The sequence below is a fragment of the Oncorhynchus clarkii genome, unplaced genomic scaffold (genome assembly GCF_045791955.1).
Source record: "Oncorhynchus clarkii lewisi isolate Uvic-CL-2024 unplaced genomic scaffold, UVic_Ocla_1.0 unplaced_contig_12945_pilon_pilon, whole genome shotgun sequence".
Classification (NCBI taxonomy): domain Eukaryota; kingdom Metazoa; phylum Chordata; class Actinopteri; order Salmoniformes; family Salmonidae; genus Oncorhynchus; species Oncorhynchus clarkii.
In genome coordinates this window covers 4655-22863 of record NW_027260823.1, presented here as the reverse complement: position 1 = coordinate 22863, position 18209 = coordinate 4655, and the positions used below count along the sequence as shown (strand labels likewise).

Below are 18209 nucleotides of genomic sequence, written 5' to 3'. Positions count from 1 at the left end.
GACCAATGGCCTCCGATAAGGAGAGCTGGAACTAGCCTACTCAGGGCCCATGTCCTCCGATAGGGAGAGCTGGAACTAGCCTACTCAGGGCCCATGGCCTCCGATAAGTAGAGCTGGAACAAGCCTACTCAGGGCCCATGGCCTCCGATAAGGACAGCTGGAACTAGCCTTCTCAGGGCCCATATCCTCCGATAAGGAGAGCTGGAACTAGCCTTCTCAGGGCCCATGGCCTCCGATTAGGAGAGCTGGAACTAGCCTTCTCAGGGCCCATGGCCTCCGAAAAGGAGAGCTGGAACTAGCCTACTCAGGGCCCATGTCCTCCGATAAGGAGAGCTGGAACGAGCCTTCTCAGGGCCCATGGCCTCCGATAAGGAGAGCTGAAACTAGCCTTCTCAGGGCCCATGTCCTCCGATAAGGAGAGCTGGAACGAGCCTTCTCAGGACCATGTCTTCCGATAAGGAGAGCTGGAACTAGCCTTCTCAGGACCCATGTCCTCCGATAAGGAGAGCTGGAACTAGCCTTCTCAGGACCCATGGCCTCCGATAAGGAGGGCTGGAACTAGCCTTCTCAGGACCTATGTCCTCTGATAAGGAGAACTGGAACTAGCCTACTCAGGGCCCATGGCCTCCGATAAGGAGAGCTGGAATTAGCCTACTCAGGGCCCATGGCCTCCAATAAGGAGAGCTGGAACTAGCCTACTCAGGGCCCATGTCCTCCGATAAGTAGAGCTGGAACTAGCCCACTCAGGGCCCATGGCCTCCGATAAGGAGAGCTGGAACTAGCCTACTCAGGGCCCATGGCCTCCAATAAGGAGAGCTGGAACTAGCCTACTCAGGGCCCATGGCCTCCAATAAGGAGAGCTGGAACTAGCCTTCTCAGGGCCCATGGCCTCCGATAAGGAGAGCTGGAACTAGCCTTCTCATGTCCCATGGCCTCCGATAAGGAGAGCTGGAACTAGCATACTCAGGGCCCATGGCCTCTGATAAGGAGAGCTGGAACTAGCCTTCTCAGGACCCATGGCCTCCGATAAGGAGAGCTGGAACTAGCCTACTCAGGGCCCATGGCCTCCGATAAGGAGAGCTGGACCTAGCCTACTCAGGGCCCATGGCCTCCGATAAGTAGAGCTGGAACAAGCCTACTCAGGGCCCATGGCCTCCGATAAGGACAGCTGGAACTAGCCTTCTCAGGGCCCATGGCCTCCGATAAGGAGAGCTGGAACTAGCATACTCAGGGCCCATGTCCTCCGATAAGAGAGCTGGAACTAGCCTTCTCAGGACCCATGGCCTCCGATAAGGAGAGCTGGAACTAGCATACTCAGGGCCCATGTCCTCCGATAAGGAGAGCTGGAACTAGCCTTCTCAGGGCCCATGTCCTCCGATAAGGAGAGCTGGAACTAGCCTTCTCAGGGCCCATGTCCTCCGATAAGGAGAGCTGGAACTAGCCTACTCAGGGCCCACTGCCTCCGATAAGGAGAGCTGGAACTAGCCTTTTCAGGGCCCATGTCCTCCGATAAGAGGGGCTGGAACTAGCCTACTCAGGGCCATGTCCTCCGATAAGGAGAGCTGGAACGAGCCTTCACAGGACTATGTCCTCCGATAAGGAGAGCTGGAACTAGCCTTCTCAGGACCCATGTCCTCCGATAAGGAGAGCTGAAACTAGCCTTCTCAGGGCCCATGTCCTCCGATAAGGAGAGCTGGAACTAGCCTTCTCAGGGCCCATGTCCTCCGATAAGGAGAGCTGGAACTAGCCTTCTCAGGGCCCATGTCCTCCGATAAGGAGAGCTGGAACGAGCCTTCTCAGGGCCCATGTCCTCCAATAAGGAGAGCTGGAACGAGCGTTCTCAGGACCATGTCCTGCGATAAGGAGAGCTGGAACTAGCCTTCTCAGGACCCATGTCCTCCGATAAGGAGAGCTGGAACTAGCCTTCTCAGGACCCATGGCCTCCGATAAGGAGAGCTGGAACTAGCCTTCTCAGGACCTATGTCCTCTGATAAGGAGAGCTGGAACTAGCCTTCTCAGGGCCCATGGCCTCCGATAAGGAGAGCTGGAACTAGCCTTCTCATGTCCCATGGCCTCCGATAAGGAGAGCTGGAACTAGCATACTCAGGGCCCATGGCCTCTGATAAGGAGAGCTGGAACTAGCCTTCTCAGGACCCATGGCCTCCGATAAGGAGAGCTGGAACTAGCCTACTCAGGGCCCATGGCCTCCGATAAGGAGAGCTGGACCTAGCCTACTCAGGGCCCATGGCCTCCGATAAGTAGAGCTGGAACAAGCCTACTCAGGGCCCATGGCCTCCGATAAGGACAGCTGGAACTAGCCTTCTCAGGGCCCATGGCCTCCGATAAGGAGAGCTGGAACTAGCATACTCAGGGCCCATGTCCTCCGATAAGAGAGCTGGAACTAGCCTTCTCAGGACCCATGGCCTCCGATAAGGAGAGCTGGAACTAGCATACTCAGGGCCCATGTCCTCCGATAAGGAGAGCTGGAACTAGCCTTCTCAGGGCCCATGTCCTCCGATAAGGAGAGCTGGAACTAGCCTTCTCAGGGCCCATGTCCTCCGATAAGGAGAGCTGGAACTAGCCTACTCAGGGCCCACTGCCTCCGATAAGGAGAGCTGGAACTAGCCTTTTCAGGGCCCATGTCCTCCGATAAGAGGGGCTGGAACTAGCCTACTCAGGGCCATGTCCTCCGATAAGGAGAGCTGGAACGAGCCTTCACAGGACTATGTCCTCCGATAAGGAGAGCTGGAACTAGCCTTCTCAGGACCCATGTCCTCCGATAAGGAGAGCTGAAACTAGCCTTCTCAGGGCCCATGTCCTCCGATAAGGAGAGCTGGAACTAGCCTTCTCAGGGCCCATGTCCTCCGATAAGGAGAGCTGGAACTAGCCTTCTCAGGGCCCATGTCCTCCGATAAGGAGAGCTGGAACGAGCCTTCTCAGGGCCCATGTCCTCCAATAAGGAGAGCTGGAACGAGCGTTCTCAGGACCATGTCCTGCGATAAGGAGAGCTGGAACTAGCCTTCTCAGGACCCATGTCCTCCGATAAGGAGAGCTGGAACTAGCCTTCTCAGGACCCATGGCCTCCGATAAGGAGAGCTGGAACTAGCCTTCTCAGGACCTATGTCCTCTGATAAGGAGAGCTGGAACTAGCCTTCTCAGGACCCACTGCCTCCGATAAGGAGAGCTGGAACTAGCCTACTCAGGGCCCATGTCCTCCGATAAGGAGAGCTGGAACTAGCCCACTCAGGGCCCATGGCCTCCGATAAGGAGAGCTGGAACTAGCCTACTCAGGGCCCATGGCCTCCAATAAGGAGAGCTGGAACTAGCCTACTCAGGGCCCATGGCCTCCAATAAGGAGAGCTGGAACTAGCCTTCTCAGGGCCCATGGCCTCCGATAAGGAGAGCTGGAACTAGCCTTCTCATGTCCCATGGCCTCCGATAAGGAGAGCTGGAACTAGCATACTCAGGGCCCATGGCCTCTGATAAGGAGAGCTGGAACTAGCCTTCTCAGGACCCATGGCCTCCGATAAGGAGAGCTGGAACTAGCCTACTCAGGGCCCATGGCCTCCGATAAGGAGAGCTGGACCTAGCCTACTCAGGGCCCATGGCCTCCGATAAGTAGAGCTGGAACAAGCCTACTCAGGGCCCATGGCCTCCGATAAGGACAGCTGGAACTAGCCTTCTCAGGGCCCATGGCCTCCGATAAGGAGAGCTGGAACTAGCATACTCAGGGCCCATGTCCTCCGATAAGAGAGCTGGAACTAGCCTTCTCAGGACCCATGGCCTCCGATAAGGAGAGCTGGAACTAGCATACTCAGGGCCCATGTCCTCCGATAAGGAGAGCTGGAACTAGCCTTCTCAGGGCCCATGTCCTCCGATAAGGAGAGCTGGAACTAGCCTTCTCAGGGCCCATGTCCTCCGATAAGGAGAGCTGGAACTAGCCTACTCAGGGCCCACTGCCTCCGATAAGGAGAGCTGGAACTAGCCTTTTCAGGGCCCATGTCCTCCGATAAGAGGGGCTGGAACTAGCCTACTCAGGGCCATGTCCTCCGATAAGGAGAGCTGGAACGAGCCTTCACAGGACTATGTCCTCCGATAAGGAGAGCTGGAACTAGCCTTCTCAGGACCCATGTCCTCCGATAAGGAGAGCTGAAACTAGCCTTCTCAGGGCCCATGTCCTCCGATAAGGAGAGCTGGAACTAGCCTTCTCAGGGCCCATGTCCTCCGATAAGGAGAGCTGGAACTAGCCTTCTCAGGGCCCATGTCCTCCGATAAGGAGAGCTGGAACGAGCCTTCTCAGGGCCCATGTCCTCCAATAAGGAGAGCTGGAACGAGCGTTCTCAGGACCATGTCCTGCGATAAGGAGAGCTGGAACTAGCCTTCTCAGGACCCATGTCCTCCGATAAGGAGAGCTGGAACTAGCCTTCTCAGGACCCATGGCCTCCGATAAGGAGAGCTGGAACTAGCCTTCTCAGGACCTATGTCCTCTGATAAGGAGAGCTGGAACTAGCCTTCTCAGGGCCCATGGCCTCCGATAAGGAGAGCTGGAACTAGCCTTCTCATGTCCCATGGCCTCCGATAAGGAGAGCTGGAACTAGCATACTCAGGGCCCATGGCCTCTGATAAGGAGAGCTGGAACTAGCCTTCTCAGGACCCATGGCCTCCGATAAGGAGAGCTGGAACTAGCCTACTCAGGGCCCATGGCCTCCGATAAGGAGAGCTGGACCTAGCCTACTCAGGGCCCATGGCCTCCGATAAGTAGAGCTGGAACAAGCCTACTCAGGGCCCATGGCCTCCGATAAGGACAGCTGGAACTAGCCTTCTCAGGGCCCATGGCCTCCGATAAGGAGAGCTGGAACTAGCATACTCAGGGCCCATGTCCTCCGATAAGAGAGCTGGAACTAGCCTTCTCAGGACCCATGGCCTCCGATAAGGAGAGCTGGAACTAGCATACTCAGGGCCCATGTCCTCCGATAAGGAGAGCTGGAACTAGCCTTCTCAGGGCCCATGTCCTCCGATAAGGAGAGCTGGAACTAGCCTTCTCAGGGCCCATGTCCTCCGATAAGGAGAGCTGGAACTAGCCTACTCAGGGCCCACTGCCTCCGATAAGGAGAGCTGGAACTAGCCTTTTCAGGGCCCATGTCCTCCGATAAGAGGGGCTGGAACTAGCCTACTCAGGGCCATGTCCTCCGATAAGGAGAGCTGGAACGAGCCTTCACAGGACTATGTCCTCCGATAAGGAGAGCTGGAACTAGCCTTCTCAGGACCCATGTCCTCCGATAAGGAGAGCTGGAACTAGCCTTCTCAGGGCCCATGTCCTCCGATAAGGAGAGCTGGAACTAGCCTTCTCAGGGCCCATGTCCTCCGATAAGGAGAGCTGGAACTAGCCTTCTCAGGGCCCATGTCCTCCGATAAGGAGAGCTGGAACGAGCCTTCTCAGGGCCCATGTCCTCCAATAAGGAGAGCTGGAACGAGCGTTCTCAGGACCATGTCCTGCGATAAGGAGAGCTGGAACTAGCCTTCTCAGGACCCATGTCCTCCGATAAGGAGAGCTGGAACTAGCCTTCTCAGGACCCATGGCCTCCGATAAGGAGAGCTGGAACTAGCCTTCTCAGGACCTATGTCCTCTGATAAGGAGAGCTGGAACTAGCCTTCTCAGGACCCACTGCCTCCGATAAGGAGAGCTGGAACTAGCCTTCTCAGGGCCCATGTCCTCCGATAAGAGGGGCTGGAACTAGCCTACTCAGGGCCATGTCCTCCGATAAGGAGAGCTGGAACTAGCCTTCTCAGGACCCATGTCCTCCGATAAGGAGAGCTGAAACTAGCCTTCTCAGGGCCCATGTCCTCCGATAAGGAGAGCTGGAACTAGCCTTCTCAGGGCCCATGTCCTCCGATAAGGAGAGCTGGAACTAGCCTTCTCAGGGCCCATGTCCTCCGATAAGGAGAGCTGGAACGAGCCTTCTCAGGGCCCATGTCCTCCAATAAGGAGAGCTGGAACGAGCGTTCTCAGGACCATGTCCTGCGATAAGGAGAGCTGGAACTAGCCTTCTCAGGACCCATGTCCTCCGATAAGGAGAGCTGGAACTAGCCTTCTCAGGACCCATGGCCTCCGATAAGGAGAGCTGGAACTAGCCTTCTCAGGACCTATGTCCTCTGATAAGGAGAGCTGGAACTAGCCTTCTCAGGACCCATGGCCTCCGATAAGGAGAGCTGGAACTAGCCTTCTCAGGGCCCATGTCCTCCGATAAGAGGGGCTGGAACTAGCCTACTCAGGGCCCATGGCCTCCAATAAGGAGAGCTGGAACTAGCCTACTCAGGGCCCATGGCCTCCAATAAGGAGAGCTGGAACTAGCCTTCTCAGGGCCCATGGCCTCCGATAAGGAGAGCTGGAACTAGCCTTCTCATGTCCCATGGCCTCCGATAAGGAGAGCTGGAACTAGCATACTCAGGGCCCATGGCCTCTGATAAGGAGAGCTGGAACTAGCCTTCTCAGGACCCATGGCCTCCGATAAGGAGAGCTGGAACTAGCCTACTCAGGGCCCATGGCCTCCGATAAGGAGAGCTGGACCTAGCCTACTCAGGGCCCATGGCCTCCGATAAGTAGAGCTGGAACAAGCCTACTCAGGGCCCATGGCCTCCGATAAGGACAGCTGGAACTAGCCTTCTCAGGGCCCATGGCCTCCGATAAGAGGGGCTGGAACTAGCATACTCAGGGCCCATGTCCTCCGATAAGAGAGCTGGAACTAGCCTTCTCAGGACCCATGGCCTCCGATAAGGAGAGCTGGAACTAGCCTACTCAGGGCCCATGTCCTCCGATAAGGAGAGCTGGAACTAGCCTTCTCAGGGCCCATGTCCTCCGATAAGGAGAGCTGGAACTAGCCTTCTCAGGGCACATGTCCTCCGATAAGGAGAGCTGGAACTAGCCTACTCAGGGCCCATGGCCTCCGATAAGTAGAGCTGGAACAAGCCTACTCAGGGCCCATGGCATCCGATAAGGACAGCTGGAACTAGCCTTCTCAGGGCCCATGTCCTCCGATAAGAGGAGCTGGAACTAGCCTTCTCAGGGCCCATGGCCTCCGATTAGGAGAGCTGGAACTAGCCTACTCAGGGCCCACTGCCTCCGATAAGGAGAGCTGGAACTAGCCTTTTCAGGGCCCATGTCCTCCGATAAGAGGGGCTGGAACTAGCCTACTCAGGGCCATGTCCTCCGATAAGGAGAGCTGGAACGAGCCTTCACAGGACTATGTCCTCCGATAAGGAGAGCTGGAACTAGCCTTCTCAGGACCCATGTCCTCCGATAAGGAGAGCTGAAACTAGCCTTCTCAGGGCCCATGTCCTCCGATAAGGAGAGCTGGAACTAGCCTTCTCAGGGCCCATGTCCTCCGATAAGGAGAGCTGGAACTAGCCTTCTCAGGGCCCATGTCCTCCGATAAGGAGAGCTGGAACGAGCCTTCTCAGGGCCCATGTCCTCCAATAAGGAGAGCTGGAACGAGCGTTCTCAGGACCATGTCCTGCAAAAAGGAGAGCTGGAACTAGCCTTCTCAGGACCCATGTCCTCCGATAAGGAGAGCTGGAACTAGCCTTCTCAGGACCCATGGCCTCCGATAAGGAGAGCTGGAACTAGCCTTCTCAGGACCTATGTCCTCTGAAAAGGAGAGCTGGAACTAGCCTTCTCAGGACCCATGGCCTCCGATAAGGAGAGCTGGAACTAGCCTACTCAGGGCCCATGGCCTCCAATAAGGAGAGCTGGAACTAGCCTTCTCAGGGCCCATGGCCTCCGATAAGGAGAGCTGGAACTAGCCTTCTCAGGGCCCATGGCCTCCGATAAGGAGAGCTGGAACTAGCCTTCTCAGGCCCATGGCCTCCGATAAGGAGAGCTGGAACTAGCCTACTCAGGGCCCATGGCCTCCAATAAGGAGAGCTGGAACTAGCCTTCTCAGGGCCCATGGCCTCCGATAAGGAGAGCTGGAACTAGCCTTCTCAGGGCCCATTGCCTCCGATAAGGAGAGCTGGAACTAGCCTACTCAGGGCCCATGGCATCCGATAAGGACAGCTGGAACTAGCCTTCTCAGGGCCCATGGCCTCCGATAAGGAGAGCTGGAACTAGCCTACTCAGGGCCCTTGTCCTCCGATAAGGAGAGCTGGAACTAGCCTTCTCAGGGCCCATGTCCTCCGATAAGGAGAGCTGGAACTAGCCTTCTCAGGACCCATGGCCTCCGATAAGGAGAGCTGGAACTAGCCTTCTCATGGCCCATGGCCTCCGATAAGGAGAGCTGGAACTATGCTACTCAGGGCCCATGGCCTCCGATAAGGAGAGCTGGAACTAGCCTACTCAGGGCCCATGGCCTCCGATAAGTAGAGCTGGAACAAGCCTACTCAGGGCGCATGGCCTCTGATAAGGACAGCTGGAACTAGCCTTCTCAGGGCCCATGTCCTCCGATAAGGAGAGCTGGAACTAGCCTTCTCAGGGCCCATGGCCTCCGATTAGGAGAGCTGGAACTAGCCTACTCAGGGCCCATGGCCTACGATAAGGAGAGCTGGAACGAGCCTTTTCAGGGCCCATGTCCTCCGATAAGAGGGGCTGGAACTAGCCTACTCAGGGCCATGTCCTCTGATAAGGAGAGCTGGAACGAGCCTTCACAGGACCATGTCCTCCGATAAGGAGAGCTGGAACTAGCCTTCTCAGGACCCATGGCCTCCGATAAGGAGAGCTGGAACTAGCCTTCTCAGGACCCATGGCCTCCGATAAGGAGAGCTGGAACTAGCCTTTTCATGGCCCATGGCCTCCGATAAGGAGAGCTGGAACTATGCTACTCAGGGCCCATGGCCTCCGATAAGGAGAGCTGGAACTAGCCTACTCAGGGCCCATGGCCTCCGATAAGTAGAGCTGGAACAAGCCTACTCAGGGCGCATGGCCTCTGATAAGGACAGCTGGAACTAGCCTTCTCAGGGCCCATGTCCTCCGATAAGGAGAGCTGGAACTAGCCTTCTCAGGGCCCATGGCCTCCGATTAGGAGAGCTGGAACTAGCCTACTCAGGGCCCATGGCCTACGATAAGGAGAGCTGGAACGAGCCTTTTCAGGGCCCATGTCCTCCGATAAGAGGGGCTGGAACTAGCCTACTCAGGGCCATGTCCTCTGATAAGGAGAGCTGGAACGAGCCTTCACAGGACCATGTCCTCCGATAAGGAGAGCTGGAACTAGCCTTCTCAGGACCCATGGCCTCCGATAAGGAGAGCTGAAACTAGCCTTCTCAGGGCCCATGTCCTCCGATAAGGAGAGCTGGAACTAGCCTTCTCAGGGCCCATGTCCTCCGATAAGAGGAGCTGGAACTAGCCTTCTCAGGGCCCATGTCCTCCGATAAGGAGAGCTGGAACTAGCCTTCTCAGGGCCCATGTCCTCCGATAAGGAGAGCTGGAACGAGCCTTCTCAGGACCATGTCTTCCCGATAAGGAGAGCTGGAACTAGCCTTCTCAAGACCCATGGCCTCCGATAAGGAGAGCTGGAACTAGCCTTCTCAGGACCTATGTCCTCTGATAAGGAGAACTGGAACTAGCCTACTCAGGGCCCAGGGCCTCCGATAAGGAGAGCTGGAACTAGCCTTCTGGGAGATAGTTACTTACTACATCACTCTACTCCCTCTCTGTTCTCTTTGTCCATCTCGCTGTAATACTAGTGATAGATAGCATGCCAGTAAACTGCATAGTTTTCTGATGTCTTCATCAGAGGAATGTTCTTTAATGAGAGCTCCTTACACAACTTATAAAGATATCTTCACTAGACGACGGACTAATCCACTTCTCTTTGTACTTTGGTACAGCCCAGTCTGCTCCGTTTCCATATTAAATGTCCCTGGCCACAGAGAAACTAGTCAAATCCTGAGCTCATCCAGAGAGGCTGAACAGTCCTTGATGCTATAAAACCATCACACACAGAGAAGGAGACAGGGGAGTTGAGGGGGACAGGGAGGGAGCAAGAGAGAGAGAGGGAGAGATGCTGGTTGGGTAACAGTCTTCAAAGTGCCTTTACAGTCCAGAGAGCCAACAAAGATACAAAAAAAAATGGTGTTTTAGAAAAAAAAAGTCAAGGCGTATCATTTTACATTTAAAACTGTCAGCTGTGCAGCTCAATTTAGGACGCTCAATAAAGTGCTTTTACTGACCTGTTTTTACACACAATGAACATCTAATAACAGTTGGAATAATCAAGGACTTGTTTTACGAGCTGGAGACCAGAGTAAAGTGTCCAACAAACATCTGGAAGTAAGCACAGCTTTGCATTGGCGTGTATTCATGGATGCCAAGGGAAGCAAGGCAAAACATTTACCAAGAAAAAATGTATTCTTCGTCTCTCTGTGTTTCATCATTTTCCTTCAATTCACAAGAGGCTGAATGTATACTACATATCCAAAAGCATGTGGACACCTGCTCGTCGAACATCTCGTTCCAAAATCATGGGCATTAATATGGAGTTGGTCCCCCCTTTGCTGCTATAACAGCCTCCACTCTTCTGGGAAGGCTTTCCACTAGATAATGGAACATTGCTGCTATAACAGCCTCCACTCTTCTGGGAAGGCTTCCACTAGATGTTGGGACATTGCTGAGGGGACTTGCTTCCATTCAGCCACAAGAGTATTAGTGAGGTAGGGCACTGATGTTGGGCGATTAGGCCTGGCTCGGAGTCGGCGTTCCAATTCATCTGAAAGGTGTTTGATGGGGTTGAGATCAGGGCTCTGTGCAGGCCAGTCAAGTTCTTCCACACTGATATCAATAAACTATTTCTATATGGACCTCGCTTTGTGCACGGAGGCATTGTCATGCTGAAACAGGAAAGGGTATTCCCCAAACTGTTGCCACAAAGTTGGAAGCACAGAATCATCTAGAATGTCATTGTATGCTGTAGCGTTAAGATCTCCCTTCACTGGAACTAAGGGGCCCGAAACATCAAACAGCCCAAAACCATCATTCCTCTTACACCAAACTTTACAGTGGGCACTATGCATTGGGGCAGGTAGCGTTCTCCTGGCATCTGCCAAACCCAGATTAGTCTGTCAGACTGCCAGATGGTGAAGCGTGACTCATCACTCCAGAGAACATGTTTCCACTGCACCAGAGTCCAATGGCGGAGAACTTTACACCACTCCAGCTAACGCTTGGCATTGTGCATGGTGATTTTAGGCTTGTGTGCCTAAAATGGCTGCTCCATGGCTGCTCAGCCATGGAAACCCATTTCATGAAGCTTCCAACTAACAGTTATTATGCTGACGTTGCTCCAGAGGCAGTTTGGAACTCAGTAGTGAGTGTTGCAACCGAGGACAGACATTTTTTACGCGCTTCAGCACTCGGCGGTCCCGTTCTGTGAGCAGCACATACTGAGCAGCTCATGTTATAGGCAAAAGTATGCTACATGGCAGACCAATCCGAACTCTCGGAATGTCCAGCCCAGCCATTATCTCAGCCAATCATGGCTAGCGGGAAGATTCCTTACTTTTTCTGTGTTTAGACCAACTAGGCATGTAATTTAACCATTTTATTTGTATTTACAGACTGCATACAAGTTTGTTATTAAGGCAAAGTTCACATGTTCCAGAAGGCACTTCTGCCCCAAAAAAACATTTTGCAAAAAAAACAAATAAGTAGAAATGCCTTTCCTGTGAAGTAGTGACATGCAACATATATCTAATTTCCTGAAACTAGTCACAGATGTAGTGTATCTCACCAGAGAAAGCATCCTAGTGAGCAAAACAGTACCCCTCTTTCTAGGCCTATCTGATCTATCTGATCATGTCTGGTCATAAAGAGTATGACATTGTTGCCTCCCATAGCATTGAATGCAAGGGAAGCCAGCGAGCATCTGGCCCCCCTTGATAAAAACAAAAAAATAAACACACACTTACAAGCTAATGTAGCAGGCTGTATTACAGTAGTGTACGGTCCAACAATATGACCATTATTACAGACTGCTGGAGGGTAATATACTGGACCGGTCTGCCTCTCTTTCAGGAGTGGGTACCAGAGGATGGAACAGGCTGACTTACCTGGCAGTGAGAATAGAGGTTGGAACAGGCTGACTTACCTGACAGTGAGGATGGGGGTTGGAACAGGCTGGCTTACCTGGCAGTGAGGATGGGGGTTGGAAAAGGCTGGCTTACCTGGCAGTGAGGATGGGGGTTGGAACAGGCTGACTTACCTGACAGTGAGGATGGGGGTTGGAACAGGCTGACTTACCTGACAGTGAGGATGGGGTTTGGAACAGGCTGATTTACCTGGCAGTGAGGATGGGGGTTGGAACAGGCTGACTTACCTGGCAGTGAGGATGGGGGTTGGAACAGGCTGACTTACCTGGCAGTGAGGATGGGGGTTGGAACAGGCTGTCTTACCTGGCAGTGAGGATGGGGGTTGGAACAGGCTGGCTTACCTGGCAGTGAGGATAGAGGTTGGAACAGGCTGGCTTACCTGGCAGTGAGGATGGGGGTTGGAACAGGCTGACTTACCTGGCAGTGAGGATGGGGGTTGGAACAGCCCATCATGGCTCCTTTATTCTCAAAGATCTGAAACACAGTTAAAGACAGGTCTTAGTCTAGTATGGTAATCTAACACAGTTAAAGACAGGTCTTAGTCTAGTATGGTAATCTAACACAGTTAAAGATAGGTCTTAGTCTAGTATGGTAATCTAATCATGGTTAAAGCCAGGTATGAACATAGGATTGTGATTACATTTCAGAGTCCCTGAAAAGACACAAGGATTCCCCCACCACACACCAACTACACACACACCCTGACCCCACCAACTACACACACACCCTGACCCCACCAACTACACACACACCCAACTACACACACATCCTGACCCCACCAACTACACACACACACCCTGACGCCACCAACTACACACACACCCTGACGCCACCAACTACACACACACCCTTACCCCACCAACTACACGCACACCCTGACCACACCAACTACACGCACACCCTGACCCCACCAACTACACACAAACCCTGACCCCACCAACTACACACACACCCTGACGCCACCAACTACACACACACCCTGACCCCACCAACTACACACACACCCAACTACACACACACCCTGACCCCACCAACTAGACACACACACCCTGACGCCACCAACTACACACACACCCTGACCCCACCAACTACACACACACCCTGACCCCACCAACTACACACACACCCTGACCCCACAAACTACACACACACCCTGACCACACCAACTACACACACACCCTGACCCCACCAACTACACACACACCCTGACCCCACCAACTACACAAACACCCTGACGCCACCAACTACACACACACCCTAACCCCACCAACTACACACACACCCTGACCCCACCAACTACACACACACCCGGTGAGGAAGCATCCTGTTGGAGGGAGGTTAAAGACTTCCCCTGTCCGTCCGCAGAGGGTGATAGAAGACAGGAGGTTAAAGACTTCCCCTGTCCGTCCGCAGAGGGTGATAGAAGACAGGAGGTTAAAGACTTCCCCTGTCCGTTCGCAGAGGGTGATAGAAGACAGGAGGTTAAAGACTTCCCCTGTCCGTCCGCAGAGGGTGATAGAAGACAGGAGGTTAAAGACTTCCCCTGTCCGTCCGCAGAGGGTGATAGAAGACAGGAGGTTAAAGACGTCCCCTGTCCGTCCGCAGAGGGTGATAGAAGTAGTAAACTACATGAAAAAAAGGTACCTTAACTAAAAATAATAGAGCCTGTATATCACTTATAAGCAGGCGCGTAACATGCAGGTCAATTTGACCAATCACCCAATAATATACAATGGTTTTTAGGAGCATATACCTATGTGGGTGACTGAAAGATGAACGAGGTTCACACTCCAGTTCAGTTGGTGGCGGAAGGTAGCCAAGCAGTTAAGACGAGGCCAAGTGTTTAAAAGCGTTGGGCCAGTAATTGAAAGGTCGCTGGTTCGAATCCCTGAGCTGACTAATAAAAACATATGTTGATGAGCCCTTGAGCCCTTGCCCATAACTGATTATGTAAGTCGCTCTGGATAAGAGCTGTATATACACAGCACCCTATATAACTACTGTCTATACACACCACCCTATATAACTACTGTCTATACACACCATCCTTTATAACTACTGTCTACAGACACCACCCTATATAACTACTGTCTACACACACCACCCTATATAACTACTGTCTATACACACCATCCTATATAACTACTGTCTATACACACCATCCTATATAACTACTGTCTATACACACCATCCTATATAACTACTGTCTATACTGTCTATACACACCATCCAGTATAACTACTGTCTATACTGTATATACACACCATCCTATATAACTACTGTCTATACACACCATCCTATTATAACTACTGTCTATACACACCATCCTATATAACTACTGTCTATACACACCATCCTATATAACTACTGTCTATACACACCATCCTATATAACTACTGTCTATACACACCATCCTATATAACTACTGTCTATACACACCATCCTATTATAACTACTGTCTATACACACCATCCTATATACCTACTGTCTATACTGTCTATACACACCATCATATATAACTACTGTCTATACTGTCTATACACACCACCCTATTATAACTATTGTCTATACACACCATCCTATATAACTACTGTCTATACACACCATCCTGTATAACTACTATCCATACTGTCTATGAACACCATCCTATATAACTACTGTCTATACACACCATCCTATATAACTACTGTCTATACACACCATCCTATTATAACTACTGTCTATACACACCATCCTATATAAATACTGTCTATACACACCATCCTAAATAACTACTGTCTATACACACCATCCTGTATAACTACTTTCCATACTGTCTGTGCACATCATCCTATTTAACTACTGTCTATACACACCATCCTGTATAACTACTGTCTATACACACCATCCTGTATAACTACTGTCTATACACACCATCCTATATAACTACTGTCTATACACACCATCCTGTATACCTACTGTCTATACACACCATCAAGAATAACTACTGTCTATACACACCATCCTATATAACTACTGTCTATGTCAATACACACCATCCTATATAACTACTGCCTATACACACCATCCTATATAACTACTGCCTATACACACCATCCTATATAACTACTGTCTATACACACCATCCTTTATAACTACAGTCTATACACACTATCCTATATAACTACTTTCTATACTGTCTATACACATCATCCTATATAACTACTGTCTATAAACACCATGCTATATAACTACTGTCTATACACACTATCCTTTATAACTACTGTCTATACACACCATCCCATTATAACTACTGTCCATACTGTATATGTACACCATCCTAAATAACTGTCTATACACACCATCCTCTACAACTACTGTCTCTACAAACCATACTATATAACTACTGTCTATACTGTCTATTTACACCATCCTATATAACTACTGTCTATACACACCATCCTAGATAACACTGTCTATACACACCATCATAAATAACTACTGTCTATATACACCATCCTCTACAACTACTGTCTCTACAAACACACCACCCTATATAATTACTGTCTACACACCATCCTATATAACAACTGTCTATACTGTCTATACACACCATCCAGTATACACCATCCCATATAACTACTATAAATACTGGAGGCTGAGACAGGAGGGGTCAGGAGACACTGTGGACAGTAGTTATATAGGATGGTGTGTTATAATACTGTCTATACACACCATCCTGTATAACTACTGTCCATACTGTCTGTGCACATCATCCTATATAACTACTGTCTATACACACCATCCTGTATAACTACTGTCTATACACACCATCCTGTATAACTACTGTCTATACACACCATCCTATATAACTACTGTCTATACACACCATCCTAAATAACTACTGTCTATACACACCATCCTGTATACCTACTGTCTATACACACCATCAAGAATAACTACTGTCTATACACACCATCCTGTATAACTACTGTCTATACACACCATCCTAAATAACTACTGTCTATACACACCATCCTGTATAACTACTGTCTATACACACCATCCTGTATAACTACTGTCTATACACACCATCCTATATAACTACTGTCTAAACACACCATCCTAAATAACTACTGTCTATACACACCATCCTGTATAACTACTGTCTATACACACCATCAAGAATAACTACTCTCTATACACACCATCCTATATAACTACTGTCTATGTCTATACACACCATCCTATATAACTACTGTCTATACACACCATCCTATATAACTACTGCCTATACACACCATCCTATATAACTACTGTCTATACACACCATCCTATATAACTACTGTCTATACACACCATCCTTTATAACTACTGTCTATACACACCATCCTATATAACTACTTTCTATAGTGTCTATACACACCATCCTATATAACTACTGTCTATACACATCATCCTATATAACTACTGTCTATACACACCATCCTATATAACTACTGCCTATACACACCATCCTATATAACTACTGTCTATACACACCATCATTTATAACTACTGTCTATACACACCATCCAATATAACTACTGTCTATGCACACCATCCTATATAACTACTGTCTATACACACCATCCTGAATAATTACTGTCCATACTGTCTACACACCATCCTATATAACTATTGTCTATACACACCATTCTATATATCTACTGTCCATATTATCTATACACACCATCATATATAACTACTGTCTATACACACCATTCTGTATAACTACTCTCTATACACACCATCCTATATAACTACTGTCTAAATACACCCTCCTATATAACTATGGTCTATACTGTCTATAACACCATCCTATATATCTACTGTCTATACACACACTCCTATATAACTACGGTCTATACTGTCTATACACACCATCCTATATAACTACTGTCTATACTGTCTATACACACCATCCTATATAACTACTGTCTATACACACCATCTTATATAACTACTGTCTATACACACCATCCTATTATAACTACTGTCTATACACACCATCCTATATAACTACTGTCTATACTGTCTATACACACCATCCTATATAACTACTGTCTATACTGTCTATACACACCATCCTATATAACTACTGTCTATACACACCATCCTATATAACTACTGTCTATACTGTCTAACCCTAACCCATCCTATAAATAACTACTGTCTATACACACCATCCTATATAACTATTGTCTATACACACCATCCTATATAACTACTGTCTATACTGTCTATACACACCATCCTTTATAACTACTGTCTTTACCGTCTAACCCTAACCCCTCCTATATAACTACTGCTGTACATGCCTTTTCTATTCATATACTGTCTATACACACAAATATATACATGCATGTACAGCATGTATGTATGTTATGCCGGACTCGTTCTGATATGTGTGTGTATTGTTTTGTATTGTTAGCTATCCTGCCCCCTTGAGGATAGAAACATAAGCATTTCACCTGCGATAACATCTGCAAAATGTGTACGACTAATCAATTGGATGTAACATCCGATGGTCTGTGAATCTCCTGGCTAAAGGCCTTCTCTATGTTGACAGCAACCCTCCTCTGCCCTCGTGCTTCCCAGGGTGAGAAAGTCATAAAGGGAATAACAGGATTAACACCTGGAGACAGATGTATCAAAGTAGGAGTGCTGATCTCTGATCCGTTCTCCCTTTTAATCGTAATGAATAAGATGATATGGACTGGGGGACCTGATCCTAGACCAGCACTCCTACTCAGTCACTTTGTAGACCAGACCTTACCTGGACCCAGGGGTAGGTGGAGCCTAGATCCACCATCAGTTCTGCCCACTTGTCAATTACTTTGATGATGTCAGGAAGCGTCATGAGAGGCAGTGTGACGTCAGACCAGGGGTGGAAACACATCACCTTGCTGACAAACAAACAACAACAATAAACAACATCACCTTGCTGACAAACAACATTGCATAACCTTACTGAGAAACAAAATCACATAACCTTGTTGACAAACATCATCATCACATCACCTTGCTGACAATCATCATCATCACATCACCTTGCTGACAAACATCACATCACCTTGCAGACAAACGACATCATCACATCACCTTGCTGACAA

General features: G+C 49.8%; 1 protein-coding gene across 1 annotated transcript in view; it reads right to left on the bottom strand.

Annotated features, from left to right (window-relative positions):
* LOC139401813 (galactose-1-phosphate uridylyltransferase-like) overlaps positions 1–18002 on the bottom strand; it is a gene marked incomplete at both ends in the record, with an annotated part of 56321 nt that extends 38319 nt beyond the window's left edge. Inside the window, 2 exons of the mRNA XM_071145785.1 lie at positions 12493–12549; positions 17873–18002. Of these exons, the coding sequence (XP_071001886.1) occupies positions 12493–12549; positions 17873–18002 (187 nt within the window). The remainder of the gene's footprint in view (positions 1–12492; positions 12550–17872) is intronic.
* Positions 18003–18209: the final 207 nt, after the last annotated feature.